This window comes from Physella acuta, unplaced genomic scaffold, assembly GCF_028476545.2.
Source record: "Physella acuta isolate Inbredline_101_S28 unplaced genomic scaffold, ASM2847654v3 ptg000198l, whole genome shotgun sequence".
In the NCBI taxonomy this organism is placed as follows: Eukaryota; Metazoa; Mollusca; class Gastropoda; family Physidae; genus Physella; species Physella acuta.
In genome coordinates, this window is record NW_026731717.1 from 65,001 (window position 1) to 90,906 (window position 25,906).

A 25,906-nucleotide genomic window follows, 5' to 3' on the forward strand; every position below is an offset into this window, starting at 1 on the left:
TTAATATTTTTTTTTGGCGCATCTATGTCGTCTGCTTCATGCATGGGTTGAGTTGATGGCGTTGCGTAATGAAGTTCGGCTGGTATAATGTCAATGTGTGGGGGGAGGGGGGTATCTATTAGCCTGGTGTAATATTTCTGTATTAAAAAAAAAACCCACTCGGCCTCTAATGAACTAAATGAGGATGGCTTTAGATGTTATGGTATGGTAATGGTAAGGCCAGTGTGTATAGTCGGTAGCCTTGGCAACAGCACACCGGAAGTGGGTTATTAATTACGTCATGTCCGTTACACAAATAAACTTGGGACATTTTAACTTGAGAAGCATAACTATTTTTTTTCTAAAAGTACGTTTAAAAATTTATCGTTTTCTTTAATATAATCTGATTGTCTTAAATTTGTTATATAATTTTAGATTTTAATTTCTTTTAAAATAATCTGTTGTCCTTATATCATAAAAAAGTAATACTTTTGATGCATTGAATTGCCTGATTAAGAGATAAAATTTATTGTTGTAAAACGAAATTATAAACTGTATGTATCATAATGCCAAATTAATTACGATTTTTAAGTATGATGATTTACGTCTTTGAAATACTAGTCGAAAGTGTAGTATTTCTAATGAAATCTATATCCTATGCCTTTAATATTAACGATGGACATCAAAGTCCCTTTATATTCCGCATACGTCTATATTCTATAGTATAGCATATAACCTCACAATAACAAAGCAACTTGAATCTGTTAATAGTTCCGGGAATTCCCAATCCTATTATTACCACAGTAGACAGGAGTTCTCGCTCACAACACAAGAATATGACGTGACCTCTTTAAAGTATTTAAACTTTACGATCGCGCGTCATTTTTACCTGTGAATTTTAAAACATGCTGTCATTGTCTTCGTTTTTTTTTATTGCACTCATTTGCTGTGGTTATTTTTGGTTCGTCTAACTGGCGAGTTCTGCTCTAGATACCACACAAGTGTAGAAGAAGAAAAAAAAAGTATGAGCAGACCAAGACAAAGACATGTAGTTTGAGACAGGTGAATCATGGGAGACAGACCAGGTAATGGAGGGGAGCGGTGAATTATTGAACGTGGACAAAAGTCTACCCTTTTGATCAGTCGGGGTGAACGGTTAGAAATTGCATCGGAGTGGATGGGGTGGAGGATGAAAGTGTGTATGTTGTGGGGGTGGGGGGGTGGGGGGAGGATCACGTGACAATCGAAGAGAGGACAGTTGGGTATCGGGTGAAGGAAATTTAATTAGCGCTGGTTGGAGAGTAGACGCGACCATGTGTAGAGCATTGGTGTGTGTGTGGGGGGGGGGGGGAAGGGTGTGTGTGAGGTGCTGGGGGGAAGGGTGTGTGTGGGGTCTGTGTGTGGGAAAGGGTGTGTGTGTGTGTGGTGGGGGGTTGGTGGCATTGTTTCTTCCAGACTTTTTTATACGGGGGGGGGACACTTGAAATTTCCGGGGGGGTGGGGGGGCGGACACGATTAAAAGTATATTTTCTATAGAAATTCCATTTCGTTTGGTGGGGGGCGTAGAAACACTGATTAGGGGGGAAGGATGTGTGTGTGAAGTGTGTGTGTGGGGGGGGGAGGTTGTTTGTGTGTGGGGGTTTGGGGGGGAAGGATGTGTTTGGGGGTTTGGTAACTCTAACCATACGATGAGTACCGATGAGTACCGTAACTAAAACGAACTCTTCCTATTCCGTGGATCGGGTTTTAAAAACACCCCGATCAGCGTGGATATAAACGGTCGAGACTTCCCAATACTTCAATTGCTTCTGTATTTGCCCCTGTCTCCGAAAAGTATCCCTTAAGTCTGTTTAAAAAAAAAAGTGAAGCATATCGACAGACTGAAGCTGTTGAGGTTAATGACATATACCTCCCCCCCCCCCCCCCACCTCACCCCTTCTCCAATACTTCATAAGGACGTGAGGAGATGGTATAGGCCCCCCGCTTTAAACTGCCCAACCACTTAAATCAATAACTGACCATACCCGACTCTGACCCAGCGACTTGAGAAAAAAAAACAACCTCAACCGGAAATGGAAAAAAGATGGCTAACAGAACGAGGAGTACCGGACGTTGGGAGATTCAGGGAGGGAGATCAAGCAATTACTTTGGGGGAGATATCATCTGATGGGTTGACTAGGGGGAGGTTTGGGGGAGGTGGAGAGGGGGGTGGGGGGTGGAAGGCGACTAAAGTTGGTAATCCATTGATATAAGATCGATTGGTTCTCATTTTCAGATTGAATGAAGTTGGAGGAGGGGGAGGTTTAAGCTTGGCACCAAGTGTTGAAGTTTTTGAACGTGTGTGTGTGTGCTGATGGAGGGGGGGGGGGGGGGGGGGGGTGAGGGTGTGGGGGGGGGGGGGGTGTGTGACGAATGTGGGATGTATGGCTGAGTATGGTGTGAAGATGTTCATTGAACAGTAATTCTTGTATGTGTATGGGGTTGATTGAGGAGGGGTGAGGTTGGGTGGGTGTAGACATTCGTTGACGAGGAAGTCTTGCATATGTATGCGTGTGGTTCGTATTGGGGATAGAGGGCGATAGATGGTGGGTGAAGACATTCGCTGACCAGCCCAAGTCTTGCATGCGTATGTGTGTGATGCTGATTTGGGAGGGGCGGGAAGGACAATTAGGCTAGGACTTTCTTTGAACTGCAATTCTGTCTTTGACTGAGTATAGGAAGAGTGCTGATTTTTGAAGATGGTCGGGTTCAGTTGTGTGTATGCCTTTGTGTTTGTTGTGTGTGTGTGTGCGAGAGGGAGTGGGGGGCTTATGTCTAATTTAACCGTGTTGGCCATGAAACGTAATGTACGTGCAAAGAAAGTGCATTAAATGATGCAAGAAACCAAAGGAAGAAAAAAAGTAAAGAAAATAAATAGGCGATTACTCATCTTCAATTTGTACATCCCATTATCTTGGCGCATCATCTGCGCGCATCGTGTGCATCATAAGGCAGTGCGCATGACAAATTGGGAGTAAAAAAAAACAACCCAAAAAACAAACGCAACCAAGCGAAGACGCCTAACATGGCATGCTAGAAATCCTGGTCAGTCCAGACACTGACCCCTTCCCCCCACCCCCCATCTGTTCCACCACCCCACCCCCCATCTCCTCAAGGTCCAGACTGTCTCCCAATACACCCCCCCCATGACCCTGAAATCACCCCCCCCCCCTCCTTACAAGCATAAGCAGCTATGCGCGATATCACGCACATAACCCAACCTCAGTATTGTTTTAAAATATCTTTTTTTTAAAGAGAGCTATCACTGTCCTTATCTGTCAATGAAAATGGAGATACAAAGAGATGAAGACTGGAGCGATGTGTGATTTGATTAATTAGATTGTTAATCATATTATGTTCATAAATATTGTCTAGGTCAAGCTGACCTTTCTTATGAGGAGGGAGGGGGGAGGCAGTGACATAAAAAAGGGGAGTGGGGGGATCAAGCGATTGCATGAAACAATATTTTATTTATAAACAGAAACGACGATGATATTTTGAATTAATCAGAGTAAAGACGACAGGAGTTATGTTAAGGATTAACGGACGAAACGATACTTGTTTCTCTGGTATCGTTGTCGGCGATACTATTACTATGAGGGTAAGGTTTATGGGAAATGAATATGGGACTATTAGGATTAGGGTTTAACGTCTGTAAGCTAAAGGGTTAAAATTAGCGATACGTAAGAAAGATTATGTTTAAATTAGAACTTAACTATTATTATACATTTGTATTGTATTATTATTATACATTGTACATTATAATAGTAATAAGAATAAGTGGGTACAGCTATACAACAAGCAGTGTACGAACCCCCCCCCCCCCCCCACCCCATACCCCTACCCTCAGCCTAATGACCCCAAGCGATCCTTATTGTCATGTGTTAGTCCCACACGAGAGACCCCCGCCTACCCAGAAGCCATTGCGAGATTGCCTCACCAAGTCAATGACCCCTACAACTAATTAAACAAACGAGGGAACCATTTTTTGCAAAGATTATTAAATTAATAATTAAAAAAAAAGTCATTTGCAAATACGTTTTTTTCTTTTTTACTGTTTAACAATTTAAAGATCTCTAAAGGAAACGACTTCGTGTCTAGACCCATTGTTCTGAACCGTGTTTTGACCCTTGCGTCTACACCCATTGTCTTGACCCGTGCTTAGACCCATTGTCTTGACCCATACTTAGACCCGTCTATGACCATTCGTGGTTTTGATTAAACGAAGTATAGAAAAATTACAATCATTTTAAAAAACAAATAACATATGATTAATTCATTATTAATTTAAACATCTTTTTTTAAAAACGGCTTTCAATGAAGGTTAAATATTGACGCACATCTAAAAAAAAAAATACGAATAAAATTTAAATCAATTATTTTTTTAATGAGTGCATCAAATTTTCATAAAAGAAATTGATGGGAACCTAACGCGCTAATGAGCTGAGTCAAGAATTAATTACATTTTAAATAATCCCAACAATATGGGAAAGGGGGTTGAATCGAATGATTTACGTTATTTAAAGTGATTTTTCTTTGGAGTTAGAAATCCGAATGGTGAGTAATAGGTAAAGTTTACCGTAAAGTCTTGCATTATTTTAAAGTTGATTAGGAGGTAAAATTTATAGTAAAGTCTTGCATTATTTTAAAGTTGATTATGAGGTAAAATTTACCGTAAAGTCTTACATTAATGTGCGGGGTTTACGTGTATATTTTGGTCAGACTGTCATACTATATATGCCAATAATATTTATAATTTGAGTTAAGGTTAGGGTTTAACTTGTTACTTAATGTGATTTGCAAACCAGAATAATGCAATCGTTTTTTTTTTTACGCAAATAATTAAATTACAAAAAAAAAAATTAAAATAAAATATTAAAGCCCATATAAAATCGAAATACAGTATTTTCCAAATAACATTAAAATCTCATTCAACTTCATAACATACAATATTTTTGTTTCAAAACTCGCGTCAGAATTTCTCTTATTATACTCTCAATATACACACGTATTTTTAACGTTTTAATGGTTTCAAATTATCTTTCTAGAGCAGGGGTCTCCAAACTACGGCCCGCGGGCCGGATGCGGCCCGCGAAGTCCTCTCATCCGGCCCGCTGAGATCTTTTTCTCCAAGGAAAAATCGTTTGTTGGTGATGGCTGAGGGAACTTTGCCCAGAAAAAATCAAAGACATTTCTGGAAGAAACTGGCCCCCGAACTGAAATTTGATAGTTAATGCGGCCCACGGACTGAAAAGTTTGGAGACCCTGTTCTAGAGCAATCGCCTTCAAATCCCCCTCCCGCGTTTTCCAGCTTTGAAAAGAATTCCAACAAATTTCAAGATAAAACTGGATTTCCTTCCATTTTCCCAGTTTTTTTTTCTCCCCCTGAACACGGAAATTCAACCTAGTAAATTTCCAATATCGAATACAAAGTAAAAAAAAAATCTTTTAAAAAGAACATCTAAAAAAAAAGGAACGAATCAGGCCCAAAACATTAGAGAAATGAAAACAAGCGTGAGTGACGTAGAACCCAGTGACGTAGAACGCAACTTCCGATGTCGCCGCGCGTGCTAGAAATAACGCAGTGAGGTTTATGTAAATAAACAAGCCCCAATTCAAAACAGCGCTCCCAATTTCGTGATGTAAATGCTTGTCGAATCTAGCGGGGAGACGACTCTGTTATCTGCCCATGTTGTTTCAAGAAGCAAGAATACATAATGAACCGTTTTTACATATATATTTACCCACGGCCCGTATAGGACTATACAGGATTTTAAAATGCTTTATGAACTATATACACACACACACACACACACACACATATATATATATATATATATATATATATATATATATATATATATATTATATATATATATATATATATATATATATGGAGAAAGGGGACCTAGGGACATTTTGCTTAAAAATCTTTATATATTCTTATATATTCTTATTTATTCTTATATATATATATATATCTTTAATAACAATTTTATTAATTGAGGATTAAATGTCAATTAAAACTTATATAGTTATATTACATGAACATCTTATTATGACATGTCTTACAATAGAAATGTCTAAATTGAGATATAGGCCTATCTAAAAAAACGACTTATCTTAAAAAGGTCTTACTTCAACATGTCCTTACTTTAAAAAATATCTAAATTTAGAAACGTCTTACTGTCTCACTCTATTGTGTGTTAAAAAAATGTCTCAGTGCAGATGTCTAGAAACGCTTTAATTTAGAAATGTCTTATTTAAAAAATGTCCTACTTAAGAAATGTCACAATTTTGAATGTCTTACTTTATTCTGGCTCCTGTGAAAAAAAGAAACCCAAAGACAAACCACACACGCGCACACACAAATAAAAAAACACCAGGCGTTTATTAAAACAGTCACACCGGCCTGGTTGTTGTGTCGTCTGGTGGCGGTTAGATCGTCTGCTGAGTGGGACCTGGTCACAACCACCAGCCCGAGACGCCCCCCCCCCCCACCCCCCTCTACCCCCACTCCCCCTAGAGCGCGTGCAGCAATCAGTTTGCCGGCCCGTGGCTCAGTGTATGAGTGGGGGGGGTGAGGGGTTGGTGTTTTTTTTTTCTCTAAGAAATCGAACGCGTCGAATAAAACCTGTCGTGTTTTCTAGGTTCTTGTAAGAAGTTTGTCATCCACATTTTTTGTTGTCGTTTTTTTTGTTGTTGTGTGGGTGAGTGGTGTGTGGGTGGGTTGTGTGTGGCATGCAAGTGTCTCTACCCCCCACCCCCCCCCCCCTCCCAAAAAAAAGAATTTTTTTTTTCTCATTGAGAGAAGTGGCCTTCATACAAATGCCGCACGCCGTCCCGTTGACGAATATTGCTTCAGTGTGATATAGCTGTTATGTGTCATATGGTGTATGGGCGTATGAATACAGACAGATCACATTTAGACAAAGACCGATGACATATAGTAGGCATATGACATATAGACCCAGGCACTGATTGATGATATATAGACACAAACAGATGACTAAAGTAAAAAGATGACATATATATATATATATATATATATATATATATATATATATATATATATATATATATATATATATATATATATATATATATATATATATATATATATCTAAATAGATGATCTTTATACCCAAATACATGACATATAAACAAATAGAACATTTATACAGGCAAGACAGATGACATATAGGGAGTCAGATAAAATATAGACATTCATGGCATATAGAGTATAGAGACAGCCATGGCGTATAGACTACGATTCATGGCATATAGACACAGACTGATCAGATATAGAAACTGACTGATGATATAAGTTTTAAGGATAGAAAATGTCTCAGTAGATACACCATTATAACAGAAAGTTCTAAATTCATTCAAATTTGAATCCATTTAAATATATATATATATATATATATATATATATATATATATATATATTATATATATATATACATACATATATACATATCTATATATCTATATATCTATTTATCTATTTATCTATCTATTTATCTATCTATCTATCTATCTATCTATCTATCTATCTATCTATCTATCTATCTATCTATCTATCTATCTATCTATCTATCTATCTATCTATCTATCTATCTATCTATCTATCTATCTATCTATCTATCTATCTATCTATCTATCTATCTATCTATCTATCTATCTATCTATCTATCAATCTATCTATCTATCTATCTATCTATCTATCTATCTATCTATCTATCTATCTATCTATCTATCTATCTATCTATCTATCTATCTATCTATCTATCTATCTATCTATCTATCTATCTATCTATCTATCTATCTATCTATCTATCTATCTATCTATCTATCTATCTATCTATCTATCTATCTATCTATCTATCTATCTATCTATCTATCTATCTATCTATCTATCTATCTATCTATCTATCTATCTATCTATCTATCTATCTATCTATCTATCTATCTATCTATCTATCTATCTATCTATCTATCTATCTATCTATCTATCTATCTATCTATCTATCTATCTATCTATCTATCTATCTATCTATCTATCTATCTATCTATCTATCTATCTATCTATCTATCTATCTATCTATCTATCTATCTATCTATCTATCTATCTATCTATCTATCTATCTATCTATCTATCTATCTATCTATCTATCTATCTATCTATCTATCTATCTATCTTCTATCTATCTATCTATCTATCTATCTATCTATCTATCTATCTATCTATCTATCTATCTATCTATCTATCTATCTATCTATCTATCTATCTATCTATCTATCTATCTATCTATCTATCTATCTATCTATCTATCTATCTATCTATCTATCTATCTATCTATCTATCTATCTATCTATCTATCTATCTATCTATCTATCTATCTATCTATCTATCTATCTATCTATCTATCTATCTATCTATCTATCTATCTATCTATCTATCTATCTATCTATCTATCTATCTATCTATCTATCTATCTATCTATCTATCTATCTATCTATCTATCTATCTATCTATCTATCTATCTATCTATCTATCTATCTATCTATCTATCTATCTATCTATCTATCTATCTATCTATCTATCTATCTATCTATCTATCTATCTATCTATCTATCTATCTATCTATCTATCTATCTATCTATCTATCTATCTATCTATCTATCTATCTATCTATCTATCTATCTATCTATCTATCTATCTATCTATCTATCTATCTATCTATCTATCTATCTATCTATCTATCTATCTATCTATCTATCTATCTATCTATCTATCTATCTATCTATCTATCTATCTATCTATCTATCTATCTATCTATCTATCTATCTATCTATCTATCTATCTATCTATCTATCTATCTATCTATCTATCTATCTATCTATCTATCTATCTATCTATCTATCTATCTATCTATCTATCTATCTATCTATCTATCTATCTATCTATCTATCTATCTATCTATCTATCTATCTATCTATCTATCTATCTATCTATCTATCTATCTATCTATCTATCTATCTATCTATCTATCTATCTATCTATCTATCTATCTATCTATCTATCTATCTATCTATCTATCTATCTATCTATCTATCTATCTATCTATCTATCTATCTATCTATCTATCTATCTATCTATCTATCTATCTATCTATCTATCTATCTATCTATCTATCTATCTATCTATCTATCTATCTATCTATCTATCTCTCTCTCTCTCTCTCTCTCTCTATATATATATATATATATATATATATATATTAGATAGCTTTATATATCGATAGCATTTGTATGCGAAGGTAACGTATGCAGTGCCACGACTTAGCGTACGCTTAGAATCAGCCTGGGGTAGGCTTTCAACAGTTGACCCCGCGTCCAATGGGGGAACAAAATCTCGAGTTCCTGACTTAATCCCGACCGAGAGGGCCCGAGTGGGAGAATGGACGTGAGGACACTCGAGTGTAGGGGAGGGCCGGGCCCGCACGTGTGTGTGTGAATGACAGGTCGTGAGTAAATGTATTACGTGAGTGATTGGGCGGGTGGTTGAGACCCCACACCGACAAAGCCGGTGAAGTTGGGATATTCGTTCCTAGGGATTAGGGGTGTTGGAGTGGGATCCCCCGGGGTGGGGGGGGAGGTGACGGTGTGATTAGGGGGTGAAGTTGTAGTATCACTAAGGTGATAATAGTAGCTAAAGAGCTGTGATAGTGTGAAAAATATGTGTGAATATTGCCTCAGCGTCATGGAATTTTGTGACAGTGACACAAACGTTGTGACAATGTCACAAAAATCGTCAGGTTCGAAAGGCTAACTTTAGGAAAAGGGCTAGGCTTTGAATTATATTAACGCTAACCACACGACAATGTAGGTACTGCCAATCAATACTTTGACATAAAACTAAGTCTTACACACACATTAACCAGTTACATTCTAACTATATATATATATATATATATATATATATATATATATATATATATATATATATATATATATATATATATATATATATATATATATATATATATAATAAAAAATAAAAACTATATGCTCTAGTTGACTTGACTATAGTTGGCATGAAGAAATTATCAACGCTAATAAAAAGCCTGAGTCAAATTATACAGCACACCCCACAACACCGTCATAAAGGGCGACAACTCGCTCGTTTCAACGCTCGATCGGAGCTTATAGCCGAGGGCGATGCCAGACTGAGTTCCAGTGCGTCACAGAAAGGAAAAAAAAAACCAATTCCACCCCAGAACGCTTATCTTCCCAGCCACAGCTAAGTAAGAAATTGTGGGGTGGGGCCGGGGGCTGGGGGGGGGGGGGGGGTGGGAAATTAACACCCAGGTCTTATAGAAGTATACTTAATTTCTTAGACAAAGAGTAAGAAAATAATTGCTTGGAAGAAATAGAAGACATAAAAAAAATTGCATGAATAACTTAATAAGCTATTAAAGAATTGATTAGTCATTTTTTCCCCACCATCACCCCCCACCACCCCACACAATGTTGCTGTAGAGTTATGGGTGGTGGAGGATGGCGTGGCGCTGTTCTTTGTTCAGTGTTGATTTGATGTAACGATGGAATGGTACGAAATCAATTGTGCAGTGCAGACGTGGCGAGATCAATTCTTCTCGGCTGCTACAGTCAGACAAAGACATGCTCGTCTATTTACTTTAAGATATTTAATGACTCAGTTTCTTGATGTAAGTCCTATATCTGTATATCTATATCTGTATCTATAGCTATATCTATATATCTACATCATCTATATCTGTATCTCTATATCATTTCTAATCTATATCTATATCATTTCTAAACATCTATATATATATATATGTTTGTCTGTCTATCGATCTATGTATCCATCTATCTGTGTCTATCTTTCTATATGTAGGCCTATAGATCCCTAGACTGGCCCACTGCCTAGCAGTTTATATTACATATATATATATATATATATATATATATATATATATATATATATATATATATATATATATATATATATATATATATATATATATATATATTATATTTATATATACTCAAGTATACAAACATATAAAACCCATATGTTTTATATCTACATACACATTTCTTAAAAGCTTAAAAAGTAATTTTCTTTGTAAGCGTCCAGAACAAATTATTTCCCTTGATTTTTATTAACATGGAAAACTTGAGTTGTTATGATCTTAAACGTCCTAAATTCGCGAAGAACAGTCACCAATTACCAGTGAATATCAGTGAATATTGTAGTGTTTTTACACTGTCTTGATCATGATACCGGCTACAATAATATAATTGCAGAATTTAAGTAGTTTCAGCTTGTTTTTATATTGTGTGGTTATGCGTCTGGAGTTAATCGTGAACATGCGATATTGTACACACATGCTAGTAACAACAATTTAATGAATAAAGCACTGTATAAACTGAGATAGGGAGGTGGTTGGAGTGTGATGATGTTGTAGTCGTGTGTGTGTGTGTATGTGTGTGTGTGTGGGTGGGGGTGGATGAGGTGGTCCTGTGTGTGATGGGGGGGGGGGGGGATCTAATCAGCGAACAATGATACATCCGCCTTGCACCAAGCGCCTGGGAGGAATGTTTTAATGTCCATGGATTTGGATAAACAAGATATGATTGTTCTTTTTTTTTTCTCCACAAAAATCAAACGAGGGAAAAAGTTTAAAACGTGTTTGCTAACCCCTTATACCAGCTATTAAAAATAAATTTCCTGGAGAGAAAAGCTACTTGGTTGACCCTCTAGACTTCACTTCATGTGAACCTTCAGAGGGAACTTTTTTTTCTAAACCCGACTCCGAGAACTACTTTCTTTTACTGACCCCTAAAACTACTTTTTATACCTGACCCCAAGAACGACTTTCTATACCTGACCCCAAGAACTATTTTCTATACCTGACCCCAAGAACTATTTTTAAATACCTGACCTCAAGAACTACTTTCTATACCTGACCCCAAGAACTATTTTGAATAAATAACTGACCCCAAGAACTACTTTCTATACCTGACCCCAAGAACTATTTTGAATAAATAACTGACCCCAAGAACGACTTTCTATACCTGACCCCAAGAACTACTTTCTATACCTGACCTCAAGAACTATTTTGAATACCTGACCCCAAGAACTATTTTGAATAAATAACTGACCCCAAGAACGACTTTCTATACCTGGCCCAAAGAACAACTTTTTTACCTGACCCGAAGAATGAGCTACCGAAAAGAACGAGAAAAGAGCAAACTTTTAAATGGATCCCAGGATGGAGATCCCAGGATGGAGATCCCAGGATCGAGATAAACAGACCCCTGCGAAGAACTAGTTTCATCTGACCCCAGCAAGGATCTAATTGATAGCTGACCCCGACACTGGCCGCCCTCGGCCCGACGGCCCATCAAATCCTACACAACAAACAAATCCTAACAACGTTATCTCGTATTTATTTAACTCTTCTGTGTGTTGAGGACGGGGGTGGGGGGGGGGGGGGGTACCGCTGGGGGTGGGGTTAATAGGGGTCGTTGTAGAGGGGATGAGTACTACAGACACTGAAGTGTGTGTAGGGGGAGGGAAGGGTTCACTGATAAGATAGAGGGGGGTGGGGGTGAGAGTTACTAAAGTGAGTGGACTATTGGTCATCTCGCGATAAAAACACAACTTCCGGTTCCAAAAAAAAAACGACGTGATGGCGAGGCGGTAAATCGGTCGAGACGAATAAAATCAGATAGTGTTCAATCATAGTAATACATAGTCAAGTCCAACTGTTAGACACAATCGATATCCAAATACGTACATACATACATACATACATACATACATACATACATACATACATACATACATACATACATACATACATACATACATACATACATACATACATACATACATACATACATACATACATACATACATACATACATACATACATACATACATACATACATACATATGTGTGTGTGTATAAATGATATTGTGTATGTGATATATATATAAATAATATTTTAATTTAGATGGAGTAGTTGGATTGATGAGGGGGGAGGGTCTTATTTTGTCCCGTCAGATCATTTAAATACATTTGTATTTCAACTGTTATACTATATATATATATATATATATATATATATATGTGTAATGTTTGTATATGTTTATAAATATATCATTCATATAATTTCTAACACGTTTGAATAGATTGGTACATCAGAATTGACTGATTTCACAGCGAGGCGAGAACCAACCCCTCATTATTTACTTATTCCCCTTGGTGGTGAAAACAACAAGGAACAAGGGAACATAGAGAGGGGGGGGGGGGCATTTTTTCCCCCTCCTTGTGAAAGAAACTTTGTATATGTGGCGACACAAACACAACGATTGGTCTAGCCGTATTGGCACGCGCCAATGGAAATAAACATTACAAAAAAAAATCATCATCCCAACAACAACCAAACAAATGCTTGGAGTTTCCCTGATTGTCACATGACACAGTAGCCCAACAAGGGGGGTGGGGAGGTGGGTGGGGGGGGGGGAGAATCCTAATCTATTCCCTTATGGGGATAAGCATGTGAAATGAGGCACCAGGTCCAAACGCGAGGTTTTTTGTTTTGTACAATATACACAGGGAAATATGAACTCTGCGATTGAAAGCGAGACGCTGGGTATATTCCTGGGGGAGGGGACGTTTTTCCCTAGCCCTCTCTCATCAGCAGGGGCACTGAGTTCGAACGACCATGAGAATACGGTCCCTAGGCAGACTTAATATACACCCCCCATTCTGACCCTATAACTCATCTCCATTCTGAATATATCTTTCACAAATCAACAAATAGTACACCCGGAAATGTCACCTTTTCAGATGGACCAATAAATATAACACAGCCATTTCATAAAAATGGACCATAAAAACATAACTAAACCTAAAACCCAATTTTCCCTTCAAATGGACCACAAAAACATAACTAAACCTAAAACCCACTTTTCCCTTCAAATGGACCACAAAAACATAACTAAACCTAAAACCCACTTTTCCCTTCAAATGGACCACAAAAAAAATGACCACAAAAACATAACTATACATGAAACATACTTTTCTAATTGACCACAAAAGAAACTATACCTAAAACACACTTTCAAATAGTCCCTAAACATATAACTATCTAAAACACACTATAGACCATACAAATATAACTGTACCAAAAACACACTTTAAAATAGACCACAAAAACATAACTATACCTAAAACACGCGTTTTCCTTCAAATGGACCATAAAAACAACTATACCTTACACACAATTTTGAATGGACAACAAAAAGTTATAACTATATATACAACGTTTTTCAATTAAACCACAAAAAACAGGTGTGTTTACAACACACTTTTCAATGGACCACAAAAAACAACCCTTCCAAAAACTAGATGGACTTTACCAAACTTTCGACCGGGGACAGGCAACTCAAAAAGATCACCCTCTGTCTGAAATCTCTATACGGCTGGAAATTACGGCGTGTGTGTCTGGGGGGGTGGGGGGGGGGGGGGGTCGGGAGGTTAGGGGGGGGGGGGTCGGGAGGTTAGGGGGGGGGGGTCGGGTCGGGCGCTTCCAGTTATCCATCGCCCCACAGAGATTTTGGCACGACTCCACAAAAGCTTTTGATAAATCAAGCCGGCTATTTAACTTAGATGGGGTGGGGAGGGGGGGGCAATGATGGGGGGCGACAATAAAAATATATCTAATATGATTGACAAGAAGAAAAAGAAGTATGTTGGGGGGGGGGGGGAGGTTCTGTATAGAGATAAAGGATAAAGGATGAGTGAGATAAGGATGGGTGTGGATGGGGGGGGGGGGGGTGGAACGGGGGAGGTTCTGTATAGAAATAAAGGATGAGTGAGATAGGAGGGGTGTGGATGGGGGTGGGGGAGTATGACGAGACAAGATTACAATCAATAGCTGTATACACGATGCGAGCGTTGTTTAGCAAGACCAGCGAATTAGCATGAACGTCTATTGGCACGGCTGCCTGTCAAACTCAATATTCTTAACTTTCTTTGTTGGATGCTCTCCCCTTGGTCATCTTAATTATTCATCCTTATTTTGATTTCTGTTGAGAAAAAAAAACACCCCCTCCTCACGACACACTCTCCTCAATTTCTATACCCCCACTAAAAAGTGTTTTATAGCTTATCTGTTTATTTTCATGTTTTATGTTTTTTTTTCTAACATAACTTGGGTGACGAGGATTTTGCCTGAGAATATTATTCTTTTATTATTAATATTAGACATCCGTCTATCTCGAGCAGGCTAGGAAACAGCAGGCAGAGAATCAATCATGGCTTCCTCCCAGGAACGGTAACTCACGAATAGGAATAGGTTAGAGTTGTCTTTCGTAGAAAGGGGGGAGTACAAAAGAGAAATGACAAACTAGTGAAATTATTGAAGTTATTTTGTTATAATTAAGAAAAAAAATTACGATCATTAAAAAAAAGAAGAAAATGATTATCGAAATTCAGGATTTTCTTTTTTGTTTCTTTGATTTATGGGAAAGGACAGGTATAATTGAGCCAAGTAGTCTAAATTTCAAGCAGATGGTTAAAAAAATAAAGACGAAGGAGGTAGAGTTCGTCAAGTTCTGAAACCACAAATCCTCTTTAGACCTAGCGATCCATTGGGCAGATGAAGTAGAGTTTTATGTTTCTTGACCTCGGCATATGAAGGGAAGATGTGGTAAGCACTTTGCACAGTCGCCTTTACCTTCCCTAACTTGAGTTAGGTACCCATCAGAGCTGGGTGGACTCAAGGACGGTCTACAGACTGGAACCTGGATTCGAACACGAGACCTTCAGGTTAACAGACTAGTTCTCTACCGCTTAGGCCACGCAGTCCCAACATTCATCATAGGAGTCACCATTAAAGTCACCCAACACACATAACACGTCATTATACTAGTAAATCATTCACACACATCAATTAATTATCACACAAGTCAACAATCATACAAATCCCCCAACACACCAATCCACCATCAAAGAAAAAAATATTCCTAAAAAACTGACCTCGTCGTTTACTAATATACAACCCCACTCCCACCTTAAGCACCCACTGATAACCAATCTCTCAGAAATTAGCACCACCAACAACAAATCACATCGCACCCGCTGCACACAACACCAGCCACCCCCAGGGCGATATTTCACTCACCCAAACCTAAAACCAGGCCAGAGATTTTTGTGTGTCGTTGTTTGCAACTCCCGCGTAAGTGTAATGTCCTGGGAGCCTGGGTGGTTGACGTGAGTAATGTCGTCTCTGTTGCATTCTTCCGGCTGTTGGCGTGTCTTCCCCTCCCACCGACACCCCCCTCCTTATTGGCGACCTCCCCCCCACCCCAATAATTTCCGAAGAACTCCCACCGACCCCCCCTCCTTATTGGCGCCCCCCCCCCCGCCCCAATTATTTCCGGAGTACAAAAAAAATTGGACTTCGTGCACGACCGCGATAATTCTTAAAGATGCGTCCAGCAGACAAAATGACTTGTTTTCTAATTAATTTTTTTGTGTCCTAATTTTGGCGACATGTTAGGCGGTGGTGATAAGGGGTGGGGTAGGGGGAAACAAATTAATTAACTCATCAACGTTCTGATCTTATAACTACAACAGACGCAATGAATTCATTTTTTTTTTCTCATTTCCTTTTTGTATTCTTACATTAGCAAGAACAGATTGTGTAAAATTGATTATACCTTGTGTTGTAGGCCTATAGACGTTTCTAATCTAAGAATTTAATAACTAACCAATTTGTTTTTTAACATAAACAATGCGAAGTCTGCATCCGTCTAGTTTTTATTTTTTATTTTTGACAAAGACACAGAATTAATACTTGTTACATTGTTATTGTTTCGTGATTTTTCTTTATTCTTAGTCTATAATTTTAAATTTTCGTGATCCAATTTTTTTTCTAGCCTTTGTAACGTATAAGAGAAAACCTTAATGAAATACATTCGGGTTTCGAAACAAATAAACATATAGTCCGTGTATGTGTGTGATCAAGTAGTGTACTACTCTAGATAAAAAACAGCATAATATCGCTGCCGGGTACCTCATAACGGAATAGATCTGAAATATACGTCAGTGTTTAAACACAACTAAGTGAACAAGCTGATGGAGATTTCTAAAATAAAGAAATTTTCTTAAACACAATCATCGACATTTTTATCAACATAAACTTAAACCTATTTTCATCAACACAGAAACTCCAACCGTTTTCTATTAATAGAAACCCAAACATTTAACAACAACACAGAACCCAACTACTTTACAATCCAGAACCCAACCACTTTACAATCCAGAACCCAACCACTTTACAATAACACAAACCCAACCACTATTTTCATTCAGGTTGCTATTAAAACCAATTTAAAGCAAAAGACAAAAAAAAAAAAAAAAAGCCTACCGCACTAGAGACTAAAATAAAAAATAAAAAAGTTAACAAAGACGACGTCCTAATTCTAAAAGGAAACAAATTTTAACAAGAAACTGTTAAAATTCTATTTAAAAAAAAACAACACAAAGCCAGTCGTCTTCATTGTATTTGTCAACAGTTGCTTGTCAGGTTGTCGGTCCAATTAAACGAAATAACATGACATCGTTTTGTTGCGGCATGTTATGAGTGTGGAGGGAGAGGGGGGGGGGGCGGTTCAAGAAGAAGAAAAAAAAAAAACGCTTTAAAAAATCTCTCACACACACATACACACACACGCGCATTAACACACGCACGCGTATGATTAAGATGAAGTAGAAAAGAAAAAACAGACCCCGCGAGCCCGTCACAGAAAAATCGATACAAACAAGGGTTCCAGAATCGTCTTCCGATTTGCAGACAGAGCTTACTCATGATCCTTCCACCCCTACGCATTGTGCGGGCATCACGGGGAAATGGACTCGTCTTTCCCCTCCCCATTCCAATCAATGCGCCGGCTTTATTTGAAACTACAACTGCAAACTACGTGAAATGGGTGGTGACGGGGCCGTGGGGTGGGGGTGTGGGGAATGTATAAGAACTTATAATATAGGGAGGGTGGGAGAGTTTAACCTGAAAATGAAATGAAAACAGTGTCGACTCCGTGAGGACTGGAATTGGTAAAGAGTAGGACATTATTTTTTTTATTTATAAAAAATTTTTAAAAATAAAATAAGAAAATAATAACTTTTTTTTTAAAAAACTGACCCGAAGATTGGCACTGATGATAAAAAAAAAAAAGGAAGATTGACGCTGATGAAAAATTAAAAAAAAAAGAAGATTTTTTTCTTTTCTTACGACCACGTAACTTGTATGTGGCGTGATGGGTGTCTGCGGGAGATGAAAGGTCAAGGTCGTGGCTTTTCGTTACGTGTGTATATCTTCTACACAATCTGACGAAGACGCGAGTTCGAACCTTGAATTTTGGGGCCCTCATATGTGTGAGGCTACTATGGTCTTTGCTATTAGAATTTTGGGGCCCCTATCAGTGCAGAGATTCTATGGCCTTATATACCAAATTGTCTGGTGTCCCCATTGATATAAGACCAATACGGGATCAAATGATTGGGGTCTGTTAAAAAGTAGAGCATTGAAACCCCGACCCTAGCTTTTTAATTTAATTTTTCTTTTGCGAAACAAATTTATGATACATGTTACGTGTGTATCACCGAAGTTACTAAAAGTACAGGGCCCTTGGGTCGGTGCCAACTTCACCACAGACTGATCCGGCACTGCATCTTATACAATGTTAACTTTAAAAAACCCAGACATTAAAAAAAATAAAAACGTCTGTTGGTATGGGTAGGGGGGGGGGTAGGTGAGTAAGAATTAATTTTTATTTAACATTGACTAAGCGGATGTTTAAAAGTAGTACCTCGGCTAAGCTGGGACTTAACCTAATTCGGCTAAACTGACATTTAAATGTGTTGCGACCATGGGGGTATTTAATTGACGGTGGCTAAGCTTATAATGAATGCGTCTTGACTGAAAGGCTACTAGCTTTATTTTTATTTTTTATTTTTTGTTATTTTTTTTTGGAGCAAGTTTTTCCGATACGCCGAAAAAGCAGACATTTTTTTGGTGTAATTTGAAAAAGCGTGTTTTGATATATAATCTGTGGAAGGTGGCATTTAATGGTTTTGAGAAAGATGATAATGAATATATTTGCAGAAATCGGTTATTTAGTATGCTTTAAAAAACAGCAGTTATTAAATAAATTTAATATATTTTGAGAAATATTTAATATGTTTAAAATAAACGGTTATTTAATATATTTCGAGAAAGCGTATATTTAATATATCATGGTATAGCGGATATAATACATTTTAGAAATAGGATATTGAATATATTCCGTGAAATCGGATATTTAATATATTCCGGGAAATCGGATATTTAATATATTCTGTGAAATCGGATATTCCCAGCTTATATAGTCCGCCAAACGCGGCACTGTAGGATTCCAAATGCTAGTCAGTCAAGCAACAGATCGGGAGGAAATGGACAGGTGAATCGGAGAAACCCAATATCATCCAGCCACCCCTACTTTTGTTGAATAATGGACTCGTCCGATAAAAAATAAAATGCATTTCCCTCTTCCCCCGTTTCTAAAAGCTAACACAATTTTTTTTCAATAATTAAAAAAAATCTTTTAAAAAAAACAACAAAAAAAAACTATTTTTACAAAATGTTGTTTTAATGATTAGACTGTTTAGTTAATGAGTATTTAGATTAGGGTTTAACAAATTGGCTGGTTGACTAATGACGCGTGCAGTATTGACAACCCCCTCTCCCAACCTAACCCTCCCATAATCCCCCACCCTCGCCTGTATAAAAACTTGAAGAAATAAAATAAAATCACGAGCAATGAACAAACAATTCCATACACCCCATCTCGCTATAGTGTAGAAAAACACATCGAAATTTGGAAGAGAACGAAGATTTAAAAAAAAAAGAAATTTTTAGGCGTACGTCCGTGAAGTCAAACACAGACATCTTTCACACGTCACTCGTCTTAAACAGTGGTTCTGATGTTTCAAGAAAACAATAATTTATTATAAGAACACGTATGTGTATACATATACGCATACTATAAGTATGTGTATTGCGTGATCTCAATTTAAGACGTCATTTTACAAGATATGACGCGTCAAACAGACATGTATCCTTGAAAAGAGAGGCGAGGGGTTGGAGTATATCTACTTGAGAACCACTCGTCTAAATATAGAAATATCTGGATTCTGAGCATCACCCCACTTCTTTCCATTCCCCCCCCCCCTCCCCGCCGTCCACCCCATCATACTTTCACCCCCCCCCCTCCATCATTCCAAGACATCACATATCGATCCAGCCCGGGGGGCCTGGGGCAGAAATCTGAAACGGAACCGCGGCAAGACGCAGGATCGATGAGGCACAGGGAGTGGGGGGGTCTCCTCTTACTCCGGCGCTGGATTTAATACAGCCGTCTTAAAGTCGCGATGCCAGACCTACCCGATGCGCGCGCATACCCATGCGCATGTACCGGAACTTGCGAGTTAGTTTTATTTTTGTGGTAACGGGATCCACACGCAGTGAACATTATGTACGTCTGCTAACCTCCACGGGTCTGTGGGTTTGTAAACATACATTATGAATTTAGACGGACGCGTATTGATTTAATGCGTTGAAAAAAACAAATATATTTGTACGGGGAAAAAATGGATTTCATCGGGGTAAAATAAAAAATGTATATTTCTGATTAAGTTTTAATTTAAAAATGTAATCAAGTTTATCTTAACCAAACTGACAGTCGAATAAAAAAAAAGTGATATATATATATATATATATATATATATATATATATATATATATATATATATATATATATATATATATATATATATATATATATATATATATATATATGTATATATATATATAAAGTGCGAGTCATTTCCCTTTAAGGTCTTGTGTAGCCTCCCTTTATTACATTAACATTATGCCTGATCATTATTGTATTTTTAATGTTGATGTCTAACACAATACTACTAAACTAGTATAAATCAATCAATTTTTACGCCTATACATGCTATGTACAGTAGACTACAGCAAGAAGTACCAGGCGACGACCCGAGTTCAAATCCCTGTCAGAAAACAGAGCTAACACGTCTTTTTCAACTCCTAATGGATCATCCGCCATTTACAACATAGTTCTATACTTTTCTATGCTTGGCCCTTTTTTCCTTTTAATATTGTATGAGGTAAGACATTAGTATTGTGGAACTAAATACATAAAACCCACAAATTATAACTTAATGAGCCAGTTCTATACTTGGCTTATTTTTTCTTTAATATTGTATGCGGTAAGACATTAGTATAAAACTCACAAACTTTACTGAAACAAAACAAAAATATAAAATCACGGGTTCGCTCCCCTTAAGTCCTGTTGCCCATTAACTCCTACACGTTGCATTGTCTTAGATCCGCCATCTTTGCGCTGCAATAAATTCTGTGTTTACGACCCACTCAACTTAAGCTTTTCTATCTCTTTAAAGGAAATAACAAAGCCCCCCCCCCCCCCACGTTCCCCATCCCCCCCCCCGTCTCACCCTACCGGCCAACATGTCCCCGTTAGAGACGGAATGAGGTCAAGAACTGGTGTCTGGTATCCAGGTCACCGCTGACGTGTGGCGCATGTGGGTCAGTCCACTGCACGGGTCATGGGAGGGGGTGGGGGTTAGTCCACTACACAAGGGAGGGGGTGGGGGTTAGTCCACTACACAAGGGAGGGGGGAGGTTAGTCCACTACACAAGGGAGGGGGGAGGTTAGTCCACTACACAAGGGAGAGGGGGGGAGGGGGTCTGGGACAAACACTGCCAGAGTTGGGGTTCAGTTTTGGGGGTAGGGGTGGGGGGGGGGGGTCTGTAACAATCACTGCAATAGTTAAAGGTGTGTGGGGGGATCAGTCTCAGTCAAAATTCCAAAATCTTGAGGGGTAGGGGGGTTTGGGTCAATCACTATTTGGGGGTGGGGGGGGGGGGTCAGGTTCAGTCAACTTCTCAAGTCATGGGGGTAGGGGGGTTGTGTCAATCACTGCCAGTCATGTGATCTGGGTCCGTCCTCCACTTTCAAAGACAGACGTGTGTAAGGCAGGAAGGAAAGGGTGGGTGGGGGTGCTGCTGGTGGTCGGAGGGGGGGGGGGGGCTCTGGTTCACTCCATTGCCAGACGGGAGGGGTGACGACAAATGAGGCACTGATTAGTTATCGACATGTTTTACATGAGGCTTTTACAATCTCAGCTCGTTCTTAAATTAAAAAAAATAAAATAAAATGATGCAGACATAAAAATTAATTAGACGGGAGGTAGTTCCAGGGGGTGTGGGGGGGGGGGGGGGGGGGGTGGAGATGCCAGAAATAGACAAACGGGTCGCGGCGTAGTCAGACTGATCAAGTATTCAAATCTGGGTCATGAACTCGAGGCTATGTCGAAAACCTGCCATTACCCCATAGAACTGTTAACATTTTCATTCTCTACACAGAAATGTTAACATCGTCATGTTCTACATCGTAAATGCTCATATTTTCATGTTCTACATAATAACTGTTGACTTGACTTGTTAACATTGTCATATTCTACATCTAACTGTTAACATTTTAATGTTCTGCATAGAACTGTTAACATTTTAATGTTCTAAATCATCACCGTTAAAATTTTCATGTTCTACACAGAACTGTTAAAATTTTCATGTTCTACACAGAACTGTTAAAATTTTCATGTTCTACGTCATAACTGTTAACATTTTCATGTTCTGCATCACAACTGTTAACATTTTCATGTTCTACACAGAACTGTTAACATTTTCATGTTCAACATCATAACCGTTAACATTTTCATGTTCTACAAGAATTAAGTCCCCAGTGGTTTCGTTATCTGATCCAGCGATTGCGTCCCCTGACCTTCGCTTCTCTCCCCTTTTCGTCTAATTATTTGTCTTTATGATGCTGGGGATAATATTTATTAATCGTTCACGCAACATAAACACACGTGTTTGTCCTGGGTTCGACTCCAGGCTGGTCGAGTCCAAAAAAAAAAAAATCAAATTTGGAGGGAAAAAATTCCGAGCAAATATTTACAAGAAAAAATTTACGGGGGCATATCAGTGCTGAAAATGCATCAAGAATTTGATGGGGAATATCTTCAAAGCTAGAGAATACAATATCTGTAACGATAGTAATAAGCAATTGGTTTTTATTTAAATAGCGACGACGATCAATATGTTGATGTTGAGATATAGCTACAATTCAGCGAATTTAAGTCGTGTGAATTCATTATCCAACATTTTAAAAAAGATGCATATTCAAGTTACATAGAGCTGAATAATTATTTTATTTTTTTACTGAAAGATCAAATAATCGTGAGATCTGGAAATATGAAACACAGAACCTTTGAAATTTAAAACAATAAACTGAGATAATACAACCGCCCACCACCCTTTCCTGATTGTATTTGTGTATGATGAACAGAAACTTCGTATTGTGGAGAACAGAAAGGGAAATAACTCGAGATAATTTATCTTTAGAGTTACGTATGCGAGAGTTCTTTTTTTTTTTGTCACGTCGTCATTTTAATTGCAAAGTAAATACGAAATTAGGCGCAGAATTAGCATAATTGATTTTATTTGACACACGAGTCGATTGTATGTTCATGTGGGGGGGAGGGGGGGGGGGGAAACAATACGGAATAAATTTAACATAAATCGTTTATTTAATTATTTTACCATTAGATGCTGCATACAGTGGTTTGATTGTCAATTGGTCTCTAGGGAAGGTATGGGGATGGGGGTTAAGAATTTAGTGGGTTGGTATATAGAAAAGTGGTAAGTGGTGGATGATGCATATACAAGAATAAATAAATAAATAAATACATAAGTGTATATATATATATATATATATATATATATATATATATATATATATATATATATATATATATATATAGTAAGAGTTTGGTGGTATGTATGAGATGATTTGAGTCGTATGTTGGATTTTGGTTGTGTATAGGTACAAAGGGTTTAAGGTACAAACAGATAACCGGTTAAACGAATAACCGGTTGAAAAGATAGCCGGTTAGGCTGGTAACCGTATGCTAAGTAAAACAAAGCTCATACTAACTAAAGGGTCTCTTAACATATAGTAACAAAAAGTTTCATTAGCCACATATGGGGTAGGGGGGTCGGGGGTGATGGGAATAACAAAACATACAAATTGCTTAGGAGCAGATGTGTGTGTGTATATGATTGTATGAAGTATATGTCGGTGAGAGGGATGGGGGTGTGGAGATATATAAACCAACCACAATTCAACAAAGATTTATTGATTTTATTTTTCGACGGAAGTAAAAAAAAAAAGGTAACAACAACCGACGGCTAATGAGGTTTAATCTGCCTTAACTAAGACGATTAGTCGGGCCTAATTTAAGACACGGGCCGTTCTTTTAAGTGGCTTCATCGGCTTACGAGAGAAGGGGGGTGAACGGTAAAAGGGGGGTGTGGCGGACTGAAAGGGGGTGGGGGTGGAAAGAGGTTTATGGGGTTTGTGGGCTGAGGCAGAGTGCAGGGTAGGGGGGGGGGGGGGTGGGGATAGAAAAAAGGGTATTAGAGGATCAAGTTTTCAATAAATGTTATCCGCTATTTTGGAATTTTTTTTTGGGAAGGGGCGGGGGGAGTCGTCTGATTTAATGGGTGCCAGGTGGTCCCGTCACGATGACGTCATCTCTTTAATTAAACGGAGCTGAGCTGATGAAATGAGATCCATATTACGGTTTACATTCACGTGTTGCATGTCTTACGTAATTGTGTCAGTAGAGCATTGGACCGGATAGGCTTTACATGCATAGGTTCATGAGGAAAGTGTATATATATATATATATATATATATATATATATATATATATATATATATATATATATATATATATATATATATATATATATATATATATATATATATATTCTGTAACTATCTCTCTCTCTTTGTCAGACAGACAGACAGACAGACAGACAGACAGACAGACAGACAGACAGACAGAGAGACAGACAGACAGACAGACAGACAGACAGACAGACAGACAGACAGACAGACAGACAGACAGACAGACAGACAGACAGACAGACAGACAGACAGACAGACAGACAGACAGACAGACAGACAGACAGACAGACAGACAGACAGACAGACAGACAGACAGACAGACAGACAGACAGACAGAGAGACAGACAGACAGACAGACAGACAGACAGACAGACAGACAGACAGACAGACAGACAGACAGACAGACAGACAGACAGACAGACAGACAGACAGACAGACAGATAGATAGATAGATAAATCCATAATGTGTATATTAAAAGTAATTGTATTTGAAAAAGAAATTATTCAATTTATCCTTGTTTATATATTTTATATATATATACATGCATTCGTTTGACAATTGCTGTGGTATACACAACAGCATAAACACAAATATCTGTCTCTAGAACCTGACTATTATGTAACATGTGTGAGCGCCCACTCCTTGAACCACCACGTCCCACCTCGACCTATCAGCGGACACACGCGTGAGATGAGCACATAAACACTACTCACCTTTGCTGTTGCCGCTCTGGTCTCTCAGGATGGTGCACTCCTCGATGGTTCCGTAGGAGTGAAAGAGTTGTCTCACGTCTTCTTCGGTCTGGGATTTGTTCAACATACCAACAAACAGTTTTCGGTCTTCTGTGAGGGGAAAAACAGAGAGGAAAATACGTTAGCCTTAGACATACTGAAGGGACATTTTCTTCTTCTTCTTCGTTCTTAATTATTAGT

At 37.8% G+C, this 25,906-nt stretch overlaps 1 protein-coding gene across 14 annotated transcripts in view; it reads right to left on the minus strand.

Moving 5' to 3' along the window:
* Window positions 1–25,906, minus strand: part of LOC131937034 (CUGBP Elav-like family member 3-B) — a 164,146-nt gene that overhangs the window by 62,127 nt on the left and 76,113 nt on the right. For all 14 annotated transcript variants that reach the window (XR_009386150.1, XR_009386147.1, XR_009386149.1 and 11 more), the window contains one exon: window positions 25,688–25,816. Coding sequence is in view for 10 of the 14 variants with exons in the window: in XM_059294220.1 (XP_059150203.1) it covers window positions 25,688–25,816 (129 nt within the window). In the remaining 4 variants the exon portion in view is untranslated. The remainder of the gene's footprint in view (window positions 1–25,687; window positions 25,817–25,906) is intronic.